This window comes from Diabrotica virgifera, chromosome 9 (genome assembly GCF_917563875.1).
Source record: "Diabrotica virgifera virgifera chromosome 9, PGI_DIABVI_V3a".
Classification (NCBI taxonomy): Eukaryota; Metazoa; Arthropoda; class Insecta; order Coleoptera; family Chrysomelidae; genus Diabrotica; species Diabrotica virgifera.
The window spans coordinates 199,670,210-199,694,885 of record NC_065451.1 but is presented as its reverse complement, the minus strand read 5'-3'; the positions used below and the strand labels follow the sequence as shown (position 1 = coordinate 199,694,885).

Sequence of the window (24,676 nt, the reverse complement as noted above, 5' to 3'; positions counted from 1 at the left end):
ATCTATATGCACTTTGCATATATTCCGCTCTTTAGTAATTAGATAAGAAATGTGTCAGTTATCTTTGTGATAAAAAAAGTCAATGTATTTTATTGATCATGTAAAAAACTTCAATAAAAGTAAAAATGTAAATGTAAAGGAAAGAAAATGTAACAGATTTACATCTCGCATTTAAATCTCCTTCACAACTCGCAAAAGAAATACTTGTTATTTTCCAGAACTTTTTTATGTGAGAGTAATAAAACATTTTTGAAATACCTTCAGTTGCCAAAAATGCAATAGCTTGGTCCATCCCTCCTCCCTGTGTTCCGATGTAACGCTCGCACTCTGCACAAAGGGTCGCCAGCTTTTCCTTGGAGATTTGGAACTGAAACAAAACATTAAATGATGCGTGACTTGGCTCATTTTTACGATTCGACTGTAAAAATTTAATTTAGAGAAAGAAAATGAGAAAGATATTGTTTATGTTTTGAATTTTATTCAAGAAAATTTAGAGGTGGTATCATGGTATTATTAAGACATTGTAGTCAGGGCCGTTTCGACCCGGGGGTGCAAGGAGTGCGAGGTACCATGGCGGTAAGTAACGAGAGCGGTGTGAGTCGGCCTGAAAATAAAAGTGAAAAACTAATTATAAAAATTACTAATAATAATATCTAAGAATTACGAGCCTAGTAAACCCATGGCTTTTTCATTCCCTTTTGTCAGTTGCTTTTCTTTCCCACTTCGTTACGTTAAGTCTTCTTATATGCTCTTTAACTTAAGTGCTTCATCTTGACCTCGGTCTTCCTCTTCGTCCTGTACCTGCCAATGCAATAGATATTTTATTTATTTATTTAGGTATGGACTTTCACAGTACGATAAATACACAAATATAATATACAGGGTGAGTCATGAGGAACTGTACATACTCCTACCTCGTATAGAGGCCCCTATGGGGAATAACAAATGACCATTAAAAAGTGTCTGCTCCCATTGTTTAATAATATACAGGGCGAGTTTCGCATTTTGACAGAAATTTGTATTCGTCATAATTTTTGAACAGTCAGATCGATGTGTCTCTTATTTTGGTCAATCGTTACACTATTACCACTTCATCAACTGATTTATTCAAACTAGTAAAAAAACAGGTCCGGCTTCAAAAAATTAGTTCGTTTGGGTCTTAGAAAAAATTTCACCCTGTATAGGCTTCTTGAAAACTATAATATGGATTTTACAAATTAGACAAATATGCAATTAAAATGACATATTTATTTTTTCCCCACACGATTACTTAATTTTTTATAAAAAAATCAAATTTGACTGTGAATTAAAAGTTTGGTAAAGTGAACCATAGATTAAAAAAAAATAACTTTTATTACAAAAATTAATTTTTTTTAACAAATATTTATTTTATGGTACCACCCAATCAACTGATTTATACAAACTAGAAAAAATCAGGGCCGGATTTAAAAAATTAGTTCGTTTTAGTCTTAGAAAAAATTTCACCCTGTATACGCTTTTTGAAAACTCTAATAAGAATTTTACAAATTAGACAAATAGGCAATTAAAATGGCATATTTATTTTTTCCCCACACGATTACTTAATTTTTTATAAAAAAATCAAATTTGACTATGAATTAAAAGTTTGGTAAAGTGAACCATAGATTTAAAAGAAAAATAACTTTTATTACAAAAATTAATTTTTTTTAACAAATATTTATTTTATGGTACCACCCAATCAACTGATTTATACAAACTAGAAAAAAATCAGGGCCGGATTTAAAAAATTAGTTCGTTTTAGTCTTAGAAAAAATTTCACCCTGTATACGCTTTTTGAAAACTCTAATAAGAATTTTACAAATTAGACAAATAAGCAATTAAAATGGCATATTTATTTTTTCCCCACACGATTACTTAATTTTTTATAAAAAAATCAAATTTGACTATGAATTAAAAGTTTGGTAAAGTGAACCATAGATTAAAAAAAAATAACTTTTATTACAAAAATTAATTTTTTTTAACAAATATTTATTTTATGGTACCACCCAATCAACTGATTTATACAAACTAGAAAAAAATCAGGGCCGGATTTAAAAAATTAGTTCGTTTTAGTCTTAGAAAAAATTTCACCCTGTATACGCTTTTTGAAAACTCTAATAAGAATTTTACAAATTAGACAAATAGGCAATTAAAATGGCTTATTTATTTTTTCCCCACACGATTACTTAATTTTTTATAAAAAAATCAAATTTGACTATGAATTAAAAGTTTGGTAAAGTGAACCATAGATTTAAAAAAAAATAACTTTTATTACAAAAATTAATTTTTTTTAACAAATATTTATTTTATGATACCACCCAATCAACTGATTTATACAAACTAGAAAAAAATCAGGGCCGGATTTAAAAAATTAGTTCGTTTTAGTCTTAAAAAAAATTTCACCCTGTATACGCTTTTTGAAAACTCTAATAAGAATTTTACAAATTAGACAAATAGGCAATTATAATGGCATATTTATTTTTTCCCCACACGGTTACTTAATTTTTTATAAAAAATCAAATTTGACTATGAATTAAAAGTTTGGTAAAGTGAACCATAGATTTAAAAAAAAATAACTTTTATTACAAAAATTAATTTTTTTTAACAAATATTTATTTTATGGTACCACCCAATCAACTGATTTATACAAACTAGAAAAAAATCAGGGCCGGATTTAAAAAATTAGTTCGTTTTAGTCTTAGAAAAAATTTCACCCTGTATACGCTTTTTGAAAACTCTAATAAGAATTTTACAAATTAGACAAATAGGCAATTAAAATGGCATATTTATTTTTTCCCCACACGTACACTTCATTTTTTATAAAAAAAATCAAATTTGTCAAAATCGGAATTTTACCATAAAAATAAAAAAATTAAACAACGTTTTTCTTAAAATTAAAAGCTTCACCATTTTTTTTTTCTATACCACGTCTAGATCTAAAACCCATAACACTTCTCTTTGGACTCTATAGTTTAACATAGATGTGATCAAATAGATAAATTTTAAATTTTTTCACTTAATTTTTGCGATTTAACTTTGCAATTCACGAATCTGCACCTTTTATTTTTAAAAATTCATAACTTTTATGAGAAGAAGACTGAAAGTCTACAACAATTCTCATAGTCTTCACAATGGTAAGAGGTATGCTGTAAAAATTTCAGAAAAAAAAATTAAAATGGAACAGAGTTGTAGCGAGTTAAACCGTGAGTTCATTTTTTTTTTCATTTTTAGGTTAAAATTCCGATTTTGACAAATTTGATTTTTTAATAAAAAATTAAGTAATCGTATGGGGAAAAAATAAATATGCCATTTTAACTGCCTATTTGTCTAATTTTTAAAACTCATATTAGACATTTCAGAAAGCATATACAGGGTGAAATTTTTTCTAAGACCAAAACGAACTAATTTTTTAATCCGGGCCTGATTTTTTTCTAGTTTGAATAAACCAGTTGATTGGGTGGTAACATAAATTAAATATTTGTTCAAAAAAAATTAATTTTTGTAATAAAAGTTATTTTTTTAATCTGGTTTCTAGCAAATGGTTCACTTTACCAAACTTTTAATTATTATTCATAGTCAAATTTGATTTTTTTATAAAAAAATTAAGTAATCGTGTGGGGAAAAAGATAAATATGCCATTTTAATTGACTATTTGTCTAATTTGTAAAATTTATATTATAGTTTTCAAAAAGCGTATACGGGGTGAAATTTTTTCTAAGATTAAAACGAACTAATTTTTTAAATCCGGGAATGATTTTTTCCTAGTTTGTATAAATCAATTGATTGGGTGGTAACATAAATTAAATATTTGTTAAAAAAAAAAATTAATTTTTGTAATAAAAGTTATTTTTTTTAATCTATGGTTCACTTTAACAAACTTTTAATTCATAGTCAAATTGATTTTTATATAAAAAATTAAGTAATCGTGTGGGGAAAAAAATAAATATGTCATTTTAATTGCTTATTTGTCTAATTTGTAAAATTCATATTATAGTTTTCAAAAAGCTTATACAGGGTGAAATTTTTTCTAAGACCCAAACGAACTAATTTTTTTGAAGCCGGACCTGATTTTTTCTAGTTTGAATAAATCAGTTGATTAGGTGGTAATAGTGTAACGATTGACCAAAATAAGAGACACATCGATCTGATCGTTCAAAAATTATGACGAATACAAATTTCTGACAAAATGCGAAACTCGCCCTGTATATTATTAAACAATGGGAGCCGACACTTTTTAATGGTCATTTGTTATTCCCCATAGGAGCCTCTATACGAGGTAGGAGTATGTACAGTTCCTCATGACTCACCCTGTATATTATTCAAACGCTAAAATATAATGAATTAATCTAAATATTAATGTCCAATTTATATAGCCATTCAATTGCTTCTGGGGAGCATTCCACAAAGTCCTGGAGGTTTCCACGGTAGGCACGATTTAGGCAACTTGAAACACAATGACTTATGGTCTATATAGGTGATCCACAATCGCACTGTGGACTTTCTGTACGACCCCATTTGAACAGAGAATCAGCACATTTACCATGTCCGGTATGTATGCGATTAAGCCTCGCCCAGGTGGACCGGGGTAGACCCGATCCGATGAAACTCTGGGTTGGGGTGGATATCTGAATATAGTCTGCTGCTATTGTTGGCATCCATCTTGTGGACCATTGCCTTTGTATATCATAGGAACCACCAATTGTTCGGGCAGACCTGATTGGAGGATTTCTAGACCTCAGTCGCTGGTGCTCTTCTGAGATGTCTGGTATGTCTTGATGGATTGGTAATTGTATGTTGGCTACAATTTTCTGGTACTCTCTCACTAATGCTGCTGGACAGTGTAGATATGGTGGAGCAATATTGCTCAAAGTAGGCAGCCATCTCACTGGGGTTGATTTTATTGTTCCAGTGATTATTCTCCTGGTTTGATTAAGTTGGACATCGATTTTGTTTGTATGTGCACTATTTAACCATACTGGTGCACAATATTCTGATACTGAAAAAATCAAAGCTAGAGCAGAGGTCCGAAGAGTATCTGCAGAAGCACCCAAGTTCTTTCAGCAAGTTTTGTTATTATATTGTTTCTTGTTCTCAGTTTACCGGCTGCGTTTGTAAGATGGCTTTTGAAGGTGAGTGTTCTATCAAGTGTGACGCCTAGATATTTAGGGTTGTTGTTATGTTTCATAGCTGCATCATTCAGAGTTACATTGAGAGTATCGTCCGAAAGTTGATTCGACAGGTGAAAGAGACAGGTTTCAGTTTTGCTTGTGTTAGGACTTAAGCGCCAGTTCTTAAAGTAGTTACTTAGTCTAGTTAGGTCCTCGTTTAGAGCACGTTCTCCAGCTTCCTTACTATTATCTTGGAAGCCAATGGCCAGGTCGTCTACATAAGCGAATTTTTTCGATTTTGTTTCAGGTATATCTGCCGTATAAAGGTTAAAAAATAAAGGAGCTATCACTGAGCCTTGAGGTAAGCCGTTGTTAAGTTTTCTAACGTTACTTCGTGCATCATTTATATATACCTAAAACAGTCTGTTAGTTAGTAGATTGTTTATCAGCTGACAAGTTTTGAGACAGGTTATGATTTTCACCAACTTACAAATAAGGCTCTCCACACAGTGTCACAGGCAGCCGTAAGGTCTATAAATGTTATGGCAGATTTTTCAAGTCTTTCAAAGCCAGCTTCGATGAATGTAGTTAAGGACAGCACTTGGTCACAGCAGCTTCGTTCTTTTCTAAATTCTCCATAATTTTTTTGGAAAAAAGTATATCTAAGTGCACAGCGATGAGTGAAAAATATGTTTTTTCTACGAGCGTGCAAAAATGTCTACTTTCGCGCACGCGTTTTAGTTTAGAAATTTTACTTTTCTGCACGCGTTTTACTTTTCCGCACGCGTTTTACTTTTCCGCACTGCATTATAGTTATTTTCCTAACAAGTGCAGAAAGTCATACTTTTCCGCACGCGACTGCAGTTTGCCGACTACCGGCAAGCAGTCGAGTGCGGAAAAGAGTACGAGGCTTTAAAAATTGCCAAAATCTTAATCAATTTAATTAATATGAAAATACATACACAAATTGATTTTTTGACAAGGTTGTCAAAACCAAACTTTCAGCATAATTGGTTAGCATGACGACGATCTTGGTTTCCATGACGACGATTCAAAACCACTGTTATTGTCTACTGATTTGACTTTAGAATATTATGTCAAAATAATTTTATTTCATCGAATTGTCGCGTTAATTTCATTAAAACAGGCACACAATAAGATACATTTGAAATAAAATAGTAAATAATATCTAAATATTAGTTTATTGCATGTATTATAATTATTTTAAGGCCATATTAAAATATCTAAATGCAGTGCGGAAAAGTAGTGCGGAAAAGTAAAACGCGTGCGGAAAAATAAAACGAATGCGAAAAAGTAAAACTTTCTAAACTAGAACGCGTGTGCGAAAGTAGACAATATTTAGATATTATTTACTATTTTATTTCTAATGTATCTTATTGTGTTCCTGTTTTAATGAAATTAATGCGACAATTCGATGAAATAAAATTATTTTGACATATCCGAAAGTCAAATCAGTAGACAATAGCAGTGGTTTTGAATCGTCGTCATGGAAACCAAGATCGTCGTCATGCTAACCAATTATGCTGAAAGTTTGGTTTTGACAACCTTGTCAAAGAATTCATTTGTGTATGTAGTTTCATATTAATTAAATTAATTGATTAAGATTTGGTCATTTTTTAAAAACTCGTAGAAAAAATATTGTTCCTAACTCTTGCAGAAAATCTCTTTTCCGCATTCTGTGATCTTTTATGATATTATTGTCTTTTTTTATCTTTGAGTAGTTACATTTTTCTGAAGATGTTTGTTATTTCTTCGAGTCTTTATGGAATTTCAAAAGAGTCATCTTTTGTAAGTAGTAGTGTAGCAGATGGATTTCTACTACAATATTTTATAAAAAATATCCATTAATTTTAATCCTATCCCAAGAAAAATATCAATTTTTCTAATTTATTTTGTCAGTTTAAATATCTTTAAAATTTCCTAAGCCGCTCCTGTTCGAAATATTTCAGAATATTTTCGCAACAAAGTAAAATCATAGGAAAGTTCCTATTTATTTGAGTAGCATTTACCAACTACGTAGATAGTTATTGTGAAATCATTCATTATTCGAGAATGAATCCTCTAAAAGGTTTGGTGTTTTTCCTTTAAGTTTTGAGCGATAAAAATCCCATGTTATTATTGGTCTGCATTTTGAAAGATCCTTGAGTTGTAGTTGACGATTGGTCAATAGTTTTGGCCGAACGATCGAGAAGAAATGCATCGTTTGGACGCGAGAGAGACGTGACGATGTAAAGTTAGTTCTAAAAGTACATCAGCTCTGTAAGCATCTTTTTGTTAGAACTCAACTAACAGACTCTCAGAAAGTCGCACTTTGCCGGCCAAAATGGTTTTCTTCTTATAGTAAAAGAACTAATGGATTTCTAACATGTCAAGGAATATAATGACAATAGTTTCACGGCATTTTAATGGATATATTATTGTGAAACAGTTCTATTGTTATGCAGTTTGATTTGCCGGTAAAAGAAGTGCGTGGTTTCCTGGTTCCTGTCCTTTATGTAGCTGTTGCTATTTTTATGATGTTTTGATTTGTTCATGTTCCAGTAAGAAATGCCCAGATGATATTATTTGGTATCGATTTTATCCAGTTTTGTAATGATTTGAATATCTTCCCCTCCCAGCCCCGTCTGAATGGAAAATTTTGAAGTTCCAAGTGTTGTGACATGGATTTTTGTTTTAACAAGGTATGATAATGTTTATTTTAAATAATTCACAAGTGGATATTATTGGTAAAGGTTTTACATAATTAAAAATGTTTGTTTTCAACATGGAAAATATATTATGTAAAGTAAATATTAGATGGCAGTGACATTTGACAGCCATGTCAAATTTTTGTTTTGGTACACTGCTAAAAATAAGGTTAAAAATTGTAAAATCATGTATTTTGTTATTATTATTCATTTCTGGTTTGAGAATGTGTCTATTCTCAATAAAAATAAAAAGGTATTAAGGTTTAAATAAACATTATAAAATGTACACATCTTTATTTCTGTAACCTCTTTATTTAAGAAAATTATTAACAGATATCTAATACAAGTGAATAAGTTTTAGAACAGAAGAAAATATAATGGCATAGAAGCCAAATGATGATAATTTGTAGCCCACTATAACCCCAATGAGGAATCTACAATGAATGTCCCCCAGTTGCTTTCCAGTAAGTACTCGATATGAGAATTTGAGGATTTTTCAAACGGCGTCCCAATTTGTTTAAATAGTAGGAAAGTCCTCAAGTCTGTGTAAGTATCCTTTGCTTATTTGGTTATGTAGTTTAGTCTTCTTTAAACCCTCCTACCCCTCCCAACGAATCTACGACCCGCCACCGCACAAAAAAAATGAGCTGCCGTTCGCATGAAGGTTTGCGTGTCTGTTCCTTCTACTAGCCCCATTTCTACCCCACAGTATCTCTATAGATAGTCTTTCCTTGTTCCCATATGAGCAGACATGTAAAACGCAACAAATGGCGCCCAACGTGGGGCTCGATCCATTTTTAGCCCCCCTGATCCCATTAGCATGTGCCCACTACCATATCCCTTTAGCCTCCTTTCGGTCTCATTTGTACTACAACTGTTAGGCAGTGCCCGTCTTGGGTAGCCGATCTCAGTTTGTGGTGCAAGTGTTTCCGATAACATGGAAGCTCGACTCGTGTCATGTTTTGTATGCCCATTGTTACAAGTCTAGCTTGTAGACATGTTCAACTAGTAGTTAGCCTATCTACTAGTCCCCAATGTCTTTAGCCACCCCCCACTTAGTGTTACATTTGTAACATACACCCTGAAGTTTGACCCGAGTAAATATCGCCCCAGTCTTTCCAAGTAGTTTAGCCCAGATTCCTCTTGTCTTGTCCCTAGAAACTGTTTCAAGTCTTTTAGTGCCCCCGAAACTGTTTCAGTCTTTTAGTTCCCACAAAAGAGCCCATTTTTATAAATTTTGTTTACGAATGTTAATAATTTTTCCAAAGAGGTGTAAGTATGTACACATTTTGTTGTGGTGTTGATTTGGTCATGCTGCTGATTGTATAGGCATGTACCATTTCATACATCATAGTGTATTTAACTTATAACCCCATATTATGTAAACCGTAGTATACTGGTATTGTATTGTATGTATCGTACAAGAGAATAGTATGTTTAATATAGTAGCGTACTTACTATATTGTATTGATATTGTACCCATGATGAAAGCATTGGTTAAATTTTTTGGAAAATATTGATGAATTATATAGACATAGACAAACAGATGAGTAAAAAATAAAGTATAAAATTTTTTTTAGAAAATTTTGGTAAAAAAAGTAACGTTAAAAATTTTTTTTAAAATTTTGCTAAAAGTTACAATTAAAATGTTTAGAATATTGAATCCACTTATAGAGTATAACAATATGTTATATTTTTTTGCATGTATTCTTGTAGATCATCAGTTTTTTACAGAATAAACGTTTTTTGTGATTATTGATTTGGTCGTTTGAGTAGATGTGTGATAATAGTTGGTATGGTCCGTGTATGAGCTAATTCGGTATGGTCTGTGTGTGTATGTCCCGTGATTTTCCAGCGAAGCCTATCTATATTGGGTATATAATTGCCACAGGTTAGTTGGAGAAGTCATCCTTGAAGAAGTAACCCCATGAAGAAGTGAAGAGGGAAACCGTGGCGAGGCCCCTCCACTTATTAATGAAGAAGTAGACCCCTTGTTTTTTCAAGCAGCCAGGAGAAAAGCTATCACTTTTTGATTTGAAGATAGCGTACTCTGTCGACACTGTTTTGAAAATAACCCTTGATATATGGATTTGTTCATGTTAGAAGTGAAGAAAAAGTAACCCCATGAAGAAGTGAAGAGGGAAACCGTGGCGAGGCCCCTCCACTTGTTCATAAAGAAGTGAAGAGGGAAACCGTGGCGAGGCCCCTCCACTTGTTAATAAAATGATGTATGTTTTCTTGTATCTGGCATATCACAAGTGTAATACTCGTGATGAGGAAGTGTTGTTCAGTTGTCTGGGAACACTCCCATTAGTAGTCAGAGCAAGAACAATTTTATTTGTGTAAGCTCATATAAGAACCAAGTTTCAATATTTGTTTGTGTTTGTAAGCCCATGTATATGGAGTACATATAAGAACCAAGTTTCAATATTTGTTTGTGTTTGTAAGCCCATGTATATGGAGTATATATAAGAACCAAGTTTCAATATTATTTGTGTTTGTAAGCCCATGTATATGAAGAATGTCTAAATGTCTTATGAATCTGTTTGTTCCCTGCTTGTTTGTCTATCCCTGTTTTGTCTGGAAATTTTAGAGTCTGTTATCCCGTAATGTCTGTTAGCCCATGTCCGTGATGGAGTTTGATTTTTTTTGGCGAATAGTTCGTTGACCTCTCTTGTGTTTGTTCATTGAAAGTAGGCTAAGAGCAGAAGCTGTGACAAGGTTGGTGAGCTTAGGATCTGGCCGCGTTGAGTACAGGTGAAGCTTGCTTTCGGTGGATAAATGGAAGTGGTCGTTCGTCGGAACTGTCATTCTTCCCAATGTCCCTTAGGTCTTCCCCTTGTGTTTGCTTTCATCCCTGTTTTGAAAAAGTAGTCTAACCCCAGTTTGGAAGAGTGAAGTCTACTCATGTTTTGGAAAAATAAAGTCTACCCATTGTTTTGGAAAAGTAAGGTCTACTTATGTTTTAGAAAAGTAAGATCAAATCCCCTGTTTTGAAAAGTACAAGTTTATCCCAGCTAGTGATTTGAAAATGTGAAAGTTGTCTTGTGAACTTTCATGAAAGGCTTTTATGTCCTAAATAGGACTTTTGATTGAAAACGTAATGATGTAGTATTTCCTATGTCATGTGTTACGTTTATTTTTTTTTTTGGTCTTGATTAAATGGTTTGATATCCCGTTTGAATCCAGTATACTAGTTTTTTTTGGTCTTTTATGTTGTCACACGCATTCCCCCCTTTGTTGGTTTTGTTTGAATGAGTTGTTGAGATAAGTTATTTGTGACATTTTATCTCAACGAGGTATTTAGACTGGATTGTCTAAATCCTCCTTTTGCCGAACCGTTGCCGATAAAAATTCCGTGAAACTCGCTAGGTGTTTAGAGTTTAAGCAGATGCCTATCTGCTGAGCCAAGAGCTCAGAAAGATTTTTTAGTTTTTGAAAACCAATCCTGGTTAGGCAACGAGGTGATGAGGCTGTGTCTGCCCTGCTATATGGTATATATTATATGGTATATATAGTATATATGTCACTTGTGTTACTGCAGTGGATGTCGGCGAGGTCCACACAGGGCACAAGATTATTTCTTTCCCAAGGCACAGAAACTCTTGTCACCTACAGTTCTTTGTAGAGTCAAGAAACATTTAAGTCTACTCGACTTTAAAGAGTCTGGCGATTGATGGCACGCTAGCCCACTCCCTAACAATGATGTTTTGTTTTTGTTTAATCCCCATTAGCCATTATTTAAATATTTTGGTATTGTTGTCCTGTCACACCCAAGAAGTCAATGTTGGATTTTTGTAGTTATCGAAAACTGAATTGGTAATCCAGTTTCCTCTCTTCCGAGGAGGCTATTGTAGCAGATGGATTTCTACTACAATATTTTATAAAAAATATCCATTAATTTTAATCCTATCCCAAGAAAAATATCAATTTTTCTAATTTATTTTGTCAGTTTAAATATCTTTAAAATTTCCTAAGCCGCTCCTGTTCGAAATATTTCAGAATATTTTCGCAACAAAGTAAAATCATAGGAAAGTTCCTATTTATTTGAGTAGCATTTACCAACTACGTAGATAGTTATTGTGAAATCATTCATTATTCGAGAATGAATCCTCTAAAAGGTTTGGTGTTTTTCCTTTAAGTTTTGAGCGATAAAAATCCCATGTTATTATTGGTCTGCATTTTGAAAGATCCTTGAGTTGTAGTTGACGATTGGTCAATAGTTTTGGCCGAACGATCGAGAAGAAATGCATCGTTTGGACGCGAGAGAGACGTGACGATGTAAAGTTAGTTCTAAAAGTACATCAGCTCTGTAAGCATCTTTTTGTTAGAACTCAAAAAGTCGCACTTTGCCGGCCAAAATGGTTTTCTTCTTATAGTAAAAGAACTAATGGATTTCTAACATGTCAAGGAATATAATGACAATAGTTTCACGGCATTTTAATGGATATATTATTGTGAAACAGTTCTATTGTTATGCAGTTTGATTTGCCGGTAAAAGAAGTGCGTGGTTTCCTGGTTCCTGTCCTTTATGTAGCTGTTGCTATTTTTATGATGTTTTGATTTGTTCATGTTCCAGTAAGAAATGCCCAGATGATATTATTTGGTATCGATTTTATCCAGTTTTGTAATGATTTGAATATCTTCCCCTCCCAGCCCCGTCTGAATGGAAAATTTTGAAGTTCCAAGTGTTGTGACATGGATTTTTGTTTTAACAAGGTATGATAATGTTTATTTTAAATAATTCACAAGTGGATATTATTGGTAAAGGTTTTACATAATTAAAAATGTTTGTTTTCAACATGGAAAATATATTATGTAAAGTAAATATTAGATGGCAGTGACATTTGACAGCCATGTCAAATTTTTGTTTTGGTACACTGCTAAAAATAAGGTTAAAAATTGTAAAATCATGTATTTTGTTATTATTATTCATTTCTGGTTTGAGAATGTGTCTATTCTCAATAAAAATAAAAAGGTATTAAGGTTTAAATAAACATTATAAAATGTACACATCTTTATTTCTGTAACCTCTTTATTTAAGAAAATTATTAACAGATATCTAATACAAGTGAATAAGTTTTAGAACAGAAGAAAATATAATGGCATAGAAGCCAAATGATGATAATTTGTAGCCCACTATAACCCCAATGAGGAATCTACGATGAATGTCCCCCAGTTGCTTTCCAGTAAGTACTCGATATGAGAATTTGAGGATTTTTCAAACGGCGTCCCAATTTGTTTAAATAGTAGGAAAGTCCTCAAGTCTGTGTAAGTATCCTTTGCTTATTTGGTTATGTAGTTTAGTCTTCTTTAAACCCTCCTACCCCTCCCAACGAATCTACGACCTGCCACCGCACAAAAAATGAGCTGCCGTTCGCATGAAGGTTTGCGTGTCTGTTCCTTCTGCTAGCCCCATTTCGACTCCCCAGTATCTCTATAGATAGTCTTTCCTTGATCCCATTAGAGCAGACAGGTAAAACGCTTCAGTAGTTCTGCTTCCTCGTAATTTTTAATTATCCATTTAGTCTTAATCTCTCTTATTTTTGATTCGTATATTTATTTCTGTTTATTCTCTATCATTATTCTCTGAGTTTCTTCTTTTTTCTATCACGTCCAGATTATCCTCTGGCATCCAAGTTTTCTTTGCTTGTATTATTTGTAACCCAGAACATTTTGTGAAGCTTTGTGTATAGTATTTTTGACATTTTCTCATTTTTCTTGCACGGTTTCTTCTTGATTGTTGCTGATATTGAGTATTCATTGCCTATTTATTTTTGTAACTTTTCTCTAGTTGTTTTATTTTTTTTTTAACTTCAATATTATATCCAACGTGCTTTGTAAGCAGAGAGATAATTTTTACCTTTGAACCTAATAGTCCTGTCGCCAGGGGTGGTACAACGGCCTCCTTAATTCAGATGGACTTACCCAAGATTTTTTTATCTCTTTTGATCCGTAGAACACGAATTTTTTGGGTAACAGTTGATCCGGATGTCGATAAGATTGTTGTAAACAGAGAATTTGAGGAATTACATAACAGCGATTTTTCGCAAAACAAAACATTTTTTTTGTACTTATTGGGCGATTCTCAGCAAAAAATGGTCTTGCAAGTTTTTTCGTAGGATGCATAGTTTTCGAGATAGACGCGGTTGAACTTTCAAAAAATCGAAAAAGTGCAATTTTTGAACTCGAATAACTTTTGATTAAAAAATAAAATAGCAATTCGGCTTACTGCATTTGAAAGCTCAAGTCAAATTCTATCGGTTTTGATTATTTTCATTGCTAAAAATTAGGTTGTTATTTGTTAAACAAAGCAATAAACACATAGTGTTTCCCGTGCCCAATGCATGCGTTTTAATGTACGTAATCTACGTAGAAATTGTATATATGCGCGCCTACCCGTTCGATTTCAAATGAGAGATGCATTGAAAACATCATTCAATCACTATGTGTTTATAGCTTTGTTTAACAAAAAAAAAAAAAATTTTTAGCAATGAAAGTAATCAAAACCGATAGAATTTGACTTAAACTTTTAAATGCAGTAAGCAGAATTGCTATTTTATTTTTCAATCAAAAGTTATTCGGGTTCAAAAATTGCAGTCTTTCGATTTTTTGAAAGTTCAACCACGTTTATGTCGAAAACTATGCATCCTACGAAAAAACTTGTAAAAACAATTTTTGCTTAGAATGACCTAAAAAATACAAAAAATGTTTTGTTTTGCTAAAAATCGCTGTTATGTGGTTCCTCAAGTTCTTTGTTTATAACAATCTTATCGACATCCGGATCGACTGTTACCCAAAAAATTCGTGTTCTACGGGTCAAAATACATAATAAAAACTTGGGTAAGTCCATCTAAATTAAGGAGACCGTTATACCCCACTGGCGACAGGACTATAAAGTTACTAAATTATTGGATTAAAGTTAGAGCCAATATCTACGCCAGGGTAAACAGTTACTTTTTTAATTCTATTTTGGTATCGTTTATTTATTAGTACATACTCTATTTGGTTTCTAATTTTGTAGATTTCCATGTATATAATCGTCTGGGTGATCATAGTGGGTATTTTTAATTACCAGTTCTTTTTCCTGACAGAATTGTACTAACCTATCTCCTTTTTTATTATTTTGTCCCAAAACCAAAAGGTCTCATGACTTCATCTACTGCTCCTTTTCCTATCTTAGTGTTAAATCACCAATAATAATTTTTATTTCATCAGATCTAATTGATTCTATGGCATTCTGTGGTTGTTTATACAACTGTTTCTCAACAATACGAGATCAGACATTAAAAATGTATAGAAATTTGGGAACATCATTTTTCACACAATAAATTATGTCCCATACACATTAAGAGACTTTATGTTTTCTCATACTGTGTAAAACTTCTCTCCATTCAATTCTAGACCAACTACTAAAAGACATACCTATGTTCGCTCATAAAAACTGAACAATGTAGTACATAATTAAATGTGATCTAATCCCTAAGACCAACTCATACTCCTATTAATCTTGCAAACATCGCATAACCGTAAATTTATATGAATTTTATTGTCATGCTCTTCATTATATTAAACACATAAAGCTGAAATTTAGAGCGTCCCTAAAACACCCTTCAAGCAAAACAATAGATCTGGAAGTGACAATCAGACTATTAATCTTCAAGTAGAATTAGTATTGAGTATCGGAAGGGTGGTTATAGACGAGGAACTTTGCATAAAATATTTTAGAAAGTTTAAAATCAGTTGCTACAGCATACTAGAGGTATATGGCTAGTAGTATCTAGGGATGGCGGTTTTTGACAAAACACCGGTTTTCGGTTACACCGGTTTTTTTTATTACAGTTTAACCTGGCGGTTATAACCGGTCAAAAAGAAACGGTTTTTGGAAAAACCGGTTTTGGGTTTTTTTAATCCAATAGGTTACAAAGTTACATTTACAATACACTTTAGTTTGCGATACTCCATTCGACTCGATATCAATATGATCAAAATTAGTACTATCGAAAGAACATGTATTACTTTTAACACGTTTGTATATTTGTAGAATAGGTACATTTTAACTCATTTAATACTTCCTGTATGAGTGTATCGTTTTGAAAACGTAGCGAAATTCTTGGAGATTCGTATTAGTAATCAGTAATTCGATATTCATAGTCAGAGCATTATTTTTGGTAATAAGAAAAAGTCATTCACCCACTTTCAATGTCAAGAGTTAAGTGTGAAAAATAGATGATGTTTGCATCTAATTCAACCAGACACTTCTTATGTAAATATTATGATTACAAATACCTTTTCAAGGAAATATTATAATAAAACTTAATAATTGCTTCTGGGTGATGTGAGATTGCACTTTCAGTTTGCTTCTGTATTTTATAAAATAAAATAAAATTTGAATTATGGTTTTGTTTAGAATAATTACTTGAGAATAATAATTATGATTGGGATCCGAAATAATACCTAACCTAATCCTAATCACCGTAAAAATCTAACAACCGGTTTTTACTTAAAAAAACCGGTTATAACCGGGACAAAAAACAACTGGTAAAACCGGTTATTGCGAAGTCAAAAAACCGGTTTTAGGTTTAAACCGGTAGGTTTTTCCCATCCCTAGTAGTATCATCATCATCAGGGCTTTTCATTCCGGGTGGAATGTTTGCCGCTCTTACTAAGAGCTCATTGAGTCGCTTATCGCGGTGAATCACTCCGCATTCCACTTGTATGTTGTCAGAGTTTGTTTTATGACTTGGCTTTCGTTACAATTTTCTTCCACTCATTGCGATATGTGTATAGTTCCCTCCAGTTTCTCACTTCCAGAATTTTGATATCTCTCATGACCTGGTCCTCCCATCTCTCTCTGTGTCTTCCCTTTGGTCTGTCAGTTTCTGGTTTCCATCTGGTGATCTTCTTAATCAGTAAATCGTTTTTCCTTCTTTCTATGTGTCCCAGCCATCTCCACCTCTGTGCTTTAATAAATGTAACTATATCTTCTCCCTTCATTATGTCTCTTAGTTCATGGTTCATTCTTCTTCTCAATTCTTCGTTGTCCATTCTTATCGGGCCCATAATCCGTCTGATTATAAGCCGTTTATTTTTCTGGAAATCAACACCATATGCATCGAAACGGAGTAGCAATAATTATGAAACAGCATATTAGTAAATATGTGACTAACTTCATCCCAATGTCAGACAGAGTAATTTTAATACAGCTGAATGCTAAACCTGTAAATATAAATATCATCCAAGTTTATGCTCCCACTACAGATGCAGATGACCAGAAAATGGAAGAATTCTACCATCAAATAGAAGAAGTGCTAAAAACAACAAAGAAACACGAAACAACAATAATTATGGGAGACTTTAACGCTAAAGTTGGACAAAAGATGACACAAAACATCACCGGAAAGTTCGGCTTGGGAGAGAGAAATCAAAGAGATGAGCTTCTAATAGAATTCTGCCAAGAAAATGACTTCGTCATTACAAATACCTGGTTTCAACTTCCAGAAAGGCGTCTCTACACGTGGAAATCCCCTCAAGATGGACATCAAGGTAAAATAGTACGGAATCAAATAGACCACATCCTAATAAACCATCGATTTCGGAACAATATTAAAGATGTAAGAACTTACACCGGCGCCGACATAAACTCAAATCATAATTTACTCTGCTCCAAAATACAAATTAAATTAAAGAAACTAACAAAGCCAACTAAGCCTAGTAAGATATATCTCGACCCCCTTAAAAACACCCAAACGCGCGAACACATAGCACAGCAGATAAATAGTAAAATGCACAGAATATCAAATATACCAAACGAAAACAGAACTATTAACGAATGTTGGTACGATATTCAAAACTCGATTTTAGAGGACGTAAGGGAATCTTTAAAAACACCTACAATGTTGGCAAAAAATTAATGGATGAACCAAGAAATTCTAGACTTGATGGAAGTTCGACGAAAATACAAAAATATAAATATTATCAAATACCGTAAAATTAACAAACTCATAAAAAGAAAAATTAAACAGGCCAAAGAATCCTGGCTCGAGAATTCATGTAAAGAAATAGAAGACCTCCAAAAAAAAAGCATGACAGTTTCAACCTCCACAAGAAACTTAAATATACCTCCGGAATTAGAAAACAGAAAAATGCTCACGTACTTAAAACCGCAGACGGAAAAATTTGTGATCACGAACAACAGTGCAAAGAATGGGAGAGACACATCAGTGACCTTTTTGACGATGTTTCTCGAGAAAATGCTCCAAATACTAACTGTGACAACCAATTAGACAGAGGTCCCAGTATACTGAAGTCAGAAGTCATAAAAGCAATACAACAAGCCAAAAACAATAAAGCACCTGGACCAGATCAAATCCCTGTTGAGCTACTTAAACTTTTGGATGAGGAAAACATTACCTACTTGACTACTTTCTTTAACAAAATTTACAACGAAGGAAAAATACCAGATGATTGGTTGGAGTCACTGTTTATAACATTACCAAAGAAAAGCAGGCCCACCAAATGCAGCGATTTTAGACTAATCAGTTTGATGTGTCACACACTTAAGATACTTTTACGTATTATACAAAACCGAGTATTCCTTCTGTGCGAAACTAGAATGGGTAATAAGGAATTTGGATTTAGAAATGGTCTAGGAACTAGAGAAGCACTATTTTGTATGCGCGTTCTATTACAAAAAATTTGTGAATTCCGAAAGAACGTTTATGTTTCTTTCATCGACTTCGAGAAGGCATTCGACCGAGTACAACATAATACACTTTTCGATTGCCGGCAGGCAGCAGGACTTGACCACTACGATATAAGGCTGCTGAAATACTTATATTACAATCAAGTAGCCTCTATCCAAATTTGAGACAGTCGTACTGAAAAACTGCCGATAAAACGTGGAGTACGACAAGGTTGTGTTTTATCACCCACCCTTTTTAATCTGTACTCTGAAGAAATCTTTAGGGAGGCTTTGGATGACAGGCAAGAGGGAGTAAGGCTAGGCGGAGAAGTAATCAACAATATTAGATTCGCTGACGATACAGCCATTCTTGCTGAAAATTTACAAGATCTTCAGACACTACTAAATCTAGTCAGTGAAGCAAGCTATCGGAGAGGCCTTAAAATCAACATTTCAAAAACAAAGTGGATGGCAGTTGGAAAGATTAATATAGATCAAGGTCAGCTTTCTCTTGATGGAGAGGAGTTAGAACGGGTAAATCATTTCAAGTACCTTGGCATCTGGTTAAATGTAAATTGTGACTCTGATAAAGAGATAATAACTAGGATCGAAATATCACGGAAGGCTTTTATGACCTGGAAACCAGTTTTATGTAATAGAAACCTGTCGATGAATATTCGAAAGAAGGTGCTGAAATGTTATGTGTGGTCTATCCTATTGTATGGTTGTGAGACATGGACGTTAAAAACCACAATGCTAAACAAAATAGAAGCATTCGAATTGTGGTGCTATCGACGAATCCTAAAGATATCGTGGGTTTCGCACACTTCCAATGAAGATGTTCTTCAAATGATGAATTCGGAACGTCTGCTCATAAGCATCATAATAAAGAGGAGAAAAACAGAATACTTCGGCCATATAATTAGAGGATCTAAATACCATCTGCTTCGCCTTATAATACAAGAAAAAGTGGAGGGAAAGAGATGGATTGGTCGAAAGAAACTTTCATGGCTGCGTAATATTAGACAATGGTGTGGCTGCACAGTAGAAGAATTATTTCGCGCAGGAAGAGAGATTTCAGGAAATTTTAAACATGATGACGGCCAACGTCTGAATACAGACACGGCACCTAAAGAAGAAGAAGAATCCGTCTGAGGATTTTCTTTTCAAATATTCTCAATTTTTCTTTATTTTTTTCCGTGAGGCACATTGTCTCAGCTGCGTACGTAACTACTGGTCTGATTGCAACTCACTACTACCAGTTTTGTATTTCTGGATAAGTTCTTGTCCTTCAGAAGCCTATGATATCTCCAGTATGTTTTGTTGCCTGCTAGTATTCGTTCCGTTACTTCGTCACTTCTCCTGTTTTGGCCATTCACTATTACTCCCAAATATTTAAATTGTTGGACTCTTTTAAAAGTGTAGTTTTCTATTTTGATTTCTCTCGTCCCCTTATCTTCTCTTCTAGAGCAGAGTAGATATTTTCTTTTTCCTTCGATAATTTCTAGACCTTTTTTCCGTGCTTCTTTTGCCAGGATTGTTACTGATTCTTTTAATCTTCCCATAAGAACTAAATCATCTGCATATGCAACTATTTGTGTTGAGGAGTGGGCTACAGTTCCTTTAATTTTGCTGTTCCTTCTACTGCTATGTTGAATAATGTGGTTGACAGGAAATTGCCTTGTCGCACTCCTGTTTTTTTGCAATTGTTTTTGTGCTACCCTCTTCTGTTATTACTTTAGCTCGAGATCCATCCAGGGTCATTTTTGTTAATGTGATTAATTTTGCTGGTATATCTTGATTTTTCATTTCAATCAATAATTTATTTCTTCCAAGACAGTCAAAGGCTTGTCTGAAGTCTACGAAGAGGATGTGGGTTCGATGTTGTATTCGTGGCATTTTTCGATTGTTTGTGTAACTATGTCGAACGCATCTGTAGTGGATCTGCCTTCTCTGAATCCTTGCTGGTAGTGCCCAATTTTTTTCTCTGTGAATTGAGTGAGTTTTTGTTTGATGAGGGCTGTTAGAATTTTAAATGTTGTACTCAGTAGAGATATTCCTCTATAGTTGTTACAGTTTGTTACCTCTCCTTTCTTAAATATTGGTATAATTCTGCCTTCTTTCCAATCATCGGGAATTTCTTCTGCTTCCCATATTCTAACTATTAGGTTAGTAGTATATCAACTTAAAACTTTTCTTCTTTAAACAAACGTTTGTTATAGAAATAGACAACAAATACAAAATAAGTGATTGATGTGATCGTTCATGGGTATTCTTTCATTTTTCCGACTGTATCTAACTTGGGTAAGTCCATCTGAATAAAGGAGACCGTTGTACCCCCCCCCTGGCGACAGGACTATGAAGATAGATGATATAAATAAATATCTAGTAATCGAACGGAATATGGTAAACTGATTCTGTTGAAAAAACGTTACGTTCATCAAAAATAGGTAGCACTTCTTCTTATGGTTCAGTGCATCTATAATGCGTTGGTGAATTATCTTAGGGTCAAACATCTGTCTTTTGCGGCATGCAAAAGTTCACCAGTGTTTTTTATTCCTGTAAAGTACTTTATATTTCGCAGCCACGACATTTGTTCGCGACCTACTCCACTCTTGTCCTCAATATTTCCTTGGACCATTAGTTGAGGGGTTGAGTATTTTTCCTCTCTCAGGATATGGCCCAGGTAACCAATTTTATTATTATTATTATGTATTAAATTTGAGCAGGGGTCGCAAGACCCATATGCCCATTACACTACAAGGTAATACATAGTATGCATGGAATGTTAAATGGTTACATTACAATAGTTTCATATTAAACAAACTAACTAACTAAATAAATATAAATAAGTATATAAAAACATAAGTAGCAAGTGTACAAGGTACAAATAAAATGTTCAATTATGAAACAAGTGGTCATCCAGTTTCTTTTTAAAAATATTGACTAATGGAGCATCTATAACCTCAGCCGGAAGGGGACCTTTGGCGGCAATGGCCGCCGAAGGATGTTTTATGTAGAATGAAAAATTTATTTAAAGTTATCTAAATAATCCCCAAAGAAAAGTTAATTTTTAGTTATAATTCGTGAAAGTGAAGTAGCTTAGTGTTGTCTGTTATAGTTATTGTAGTAAAATTATGGCAATTTATCTTTATTAAGGAAGAATTATTTTCGAGCATGGTTGCTAATGTTTTTGTTCTTAGTTAAATGAAATAATGGATGTTTGAAGAAAAGTTATATATATTATTATTTGTAAGGATAAAAACGTAGGTTGTGCATTGCTTCGAGCAAGACTCGCATAACCTACATGAAATGTGCTGGCAGATGCACTTGTATGCAAGCCAAAAAACGAAGAAGAAGAAGAAGAACCTCAGCCGGAAGGCTATTCCATATCGAGAACACTCGATTACAGAGAAAAAATAATTGTCTAGTTGTTTTTAAAAAAGTTTCCTTTTTAACCTTAAGTTTGTGGCCACGAAGACGATTGTCATTGTCTAGTATAAACTTAACCCTCATATTTCCGAAGTTGTATTTTACTATTCGAAACGTAATAATTAAATCGCCTCGAAGTCGACGTTGTTCAAATGTAGTAAGATTGGCCATATTCAGTCTTTCTGTATACGTAGGTCTTGAGCGACCAAAAGACATCCTAGTGCACTGCCGCTGTACGTTTTCGAGAATATTACGATCGCGCACTAATACCGGACACCAAACAGTTCCGCAATATTCCAGAACTGGACGAATGTACAATTTATACAGATGAACTGAGCTCATAGATGCCACTTTTACGAACGTTTTATTTAGTAGACATAATTTACTGTTTAGTCCAGAAAGCCACTGCGCATCCGCTAGGAAAAATATTCTAATTCGGATTTTTTGCACAATCTTACTCAAATAGGACTCCTTTTAACAAATTTGCATGTTGCCAGGACCAAAAGGTAAAAAGTTTTTTTTAGATTTTTTGGATCATTCCAAACAGAAAAGGTTTTTAGTGACTTTTCTCTAAAAATGATAGTTTTTGACATATAAGCGATTAAAAATTGAAAAATTGCGAAACCGGCCATTTTTAACCCTCAAAAACTATGTGAAAAACTGAAAATTTGAATGTCGCCAAGGTAGGTAGATATTCTTTAAACATCGATTGATGAAATCCTGAAGAGTTTTTTCCAATACAATTTTCAAAACTCCTTTTTTTTTAATTGCTAATCAAGCGTGCGCGACACTTTTTTCCATCGACACTGACCGACAGTATGGTGCAAATGAAAGGAATAAATTCGTTATTTCGTAAACCGGCGACTTTAAGGAAAAATCCCGAAACAGGTCGATTTTTATTTTTAAGTTATGATATTGTGGCATATATGGTATACTAGCGACGTCATCCGTCTGGGCGTGATGACGTAATCAATGATTTTTTTAAATGAGAATAGGGGTCGTGTGGTAGCTCATTTGAAATGTTCTTTAATTCTCAATTCACTAATGTAAACATTTACATAATTATTTATACAGGGTGTCCTTCTACTTCTTTTTTTGTCAAATAATTTAATTTAATAAAAAAAATTTGGACACCATGTATAAACAATTATGTAAATGTTTATATTACTGAATAGAGAATTAAAGACCATTTCAAATGAGCTACCACACGACGCCTATTCTTATTTAAAAAAATCATCGATTACGTCATCACGCCCAGACGGATGACGTCACTAGTATACCATATATGCCACAAAATCATAACTTAAAAATAAAAATCGACCGGTTTCGAGACTTTTCCTTATAGTAGCCGGTTTACGAAATAACGAATTTATTCCTTTCATTTGTACCATACTGTCGGTGGAAAATAGTGTCGCGCACGCTTGATTAGCAATTAAAAAACAAAGGAGTTTTGAAAATTGTATTGCAAAAAACTCTTCGGGATTTCATCAATCGATGTTTAAAGAATATCTACCTACCTTGGCAACATTCAAATTTTCAGTTTTTCACATAGTTTTTGAGGGTTAAAAATGGCCGATTTAGCAATTTTTCAATTTTTAATCGCTTATATGTATGTCAAAAACTATCATTTTTAGAGAAAAGTCACTAAAGACCTTTTCTGTTTGGAATGATCCAAAAAACCTAAAAAAAACTTTTTTCCATGCAAAAAAAATTATTTTAGGAAAAAAAACAAAAAAAAACTTTAAAAAAATTTTGGACCACCTTTTGGTCCTGGCAACATGCAAATTTGTTAAAAGGAGTCCTTTTTGAGTAAGATTGTGCAAAAAATCCGAATTAGAATATTTTTCCTAGCGGATACGCAGTGGCTTTCTGGACTAGTTAGTGAAATATGCAAAATATGTTTCGACCAACTTAGTGTTATTAATGATAACACCTAGATCATTATGTGATTTCACTGTTTTTAACACGCGCCGATTAATAGAGTAAGGAAGACACGGATTATTTATACCCATGTGAAGAACTACACATTTGTCCACATTAAGAGGCAGCATCCAAGTAGAGCACCATTCCGATATGCAATCAAGGTCATCTTGTAGTAACGGGAAATTTACGGAGGGTTCGGAAAATAGCTTCGTGTCATCTGCATAGAAAGATTTGTTGCATTTAATGTGGAATTGTAGATCACTGGAGTATGCTATGAATAAAAGTGGGCCCAAAACTGGTCCTTGCGGTACCCCACTCAAAACCGTTCTCTCGACTGAGAAAGAGTCCCCAACTCGTAACATAAAACTTTTGATGCGTAAAGAGCATCATTACAGTTGCTTTCCTGATGAGAACAAAAGAGTTCGAAATGGTCCATAAAAAGATGGTAATGATCTCTGAATCGAAATTAAATATAATGCCTTTTATCTACCCACGGTTTTACTCACGTATCGAGTACTAGGAAGCAGATTTGTTGATATTTACCTCGGTGAATTGATATGTTGTGGAGTGCAACTATGTAGACTCCCCATGTCTCTACATTCATCACCCTTTTCCTTGCAATTTTTAGAAGGATGGGAATAGGTATAAGAGAGAATCTGTTTCCGAACTAAGAAATCCAAAGATTTTATTATTTTTAAACATTTATTTGTTTGAAAATGGAGTCTCTTGGGTTTCGACATTTTGTTTATAAAACTTTCTATCTGTTAAATACGCGTCGATCCATTTTGGTAATAATTGACCAC

The 24,676-nt window shown here is 33.5% G+C and overlaps 1 protein-coding gene across 1 annotated transcript in view; it reads right to left on the bottom strand.

The window, feature by feature from the left end:
* LOC114332900 (N-acetylgalactosamine kinase) overlaps positions 1–24,676 on the bottom strand; it is a 288,678-nt gene that overhangs the window by 199,445 nt on the left and 64,557 nt on the right. Inside the window, exon 4 of the mRNA XM_050661397.1 lies at positions 259–367. Coding sequence (XP_050517354.1) covers positions 259–367 — 109 coding nt within the window. The remainder of the gene's footprint in view (positions 1–258; positions 368–24,676) is intronic.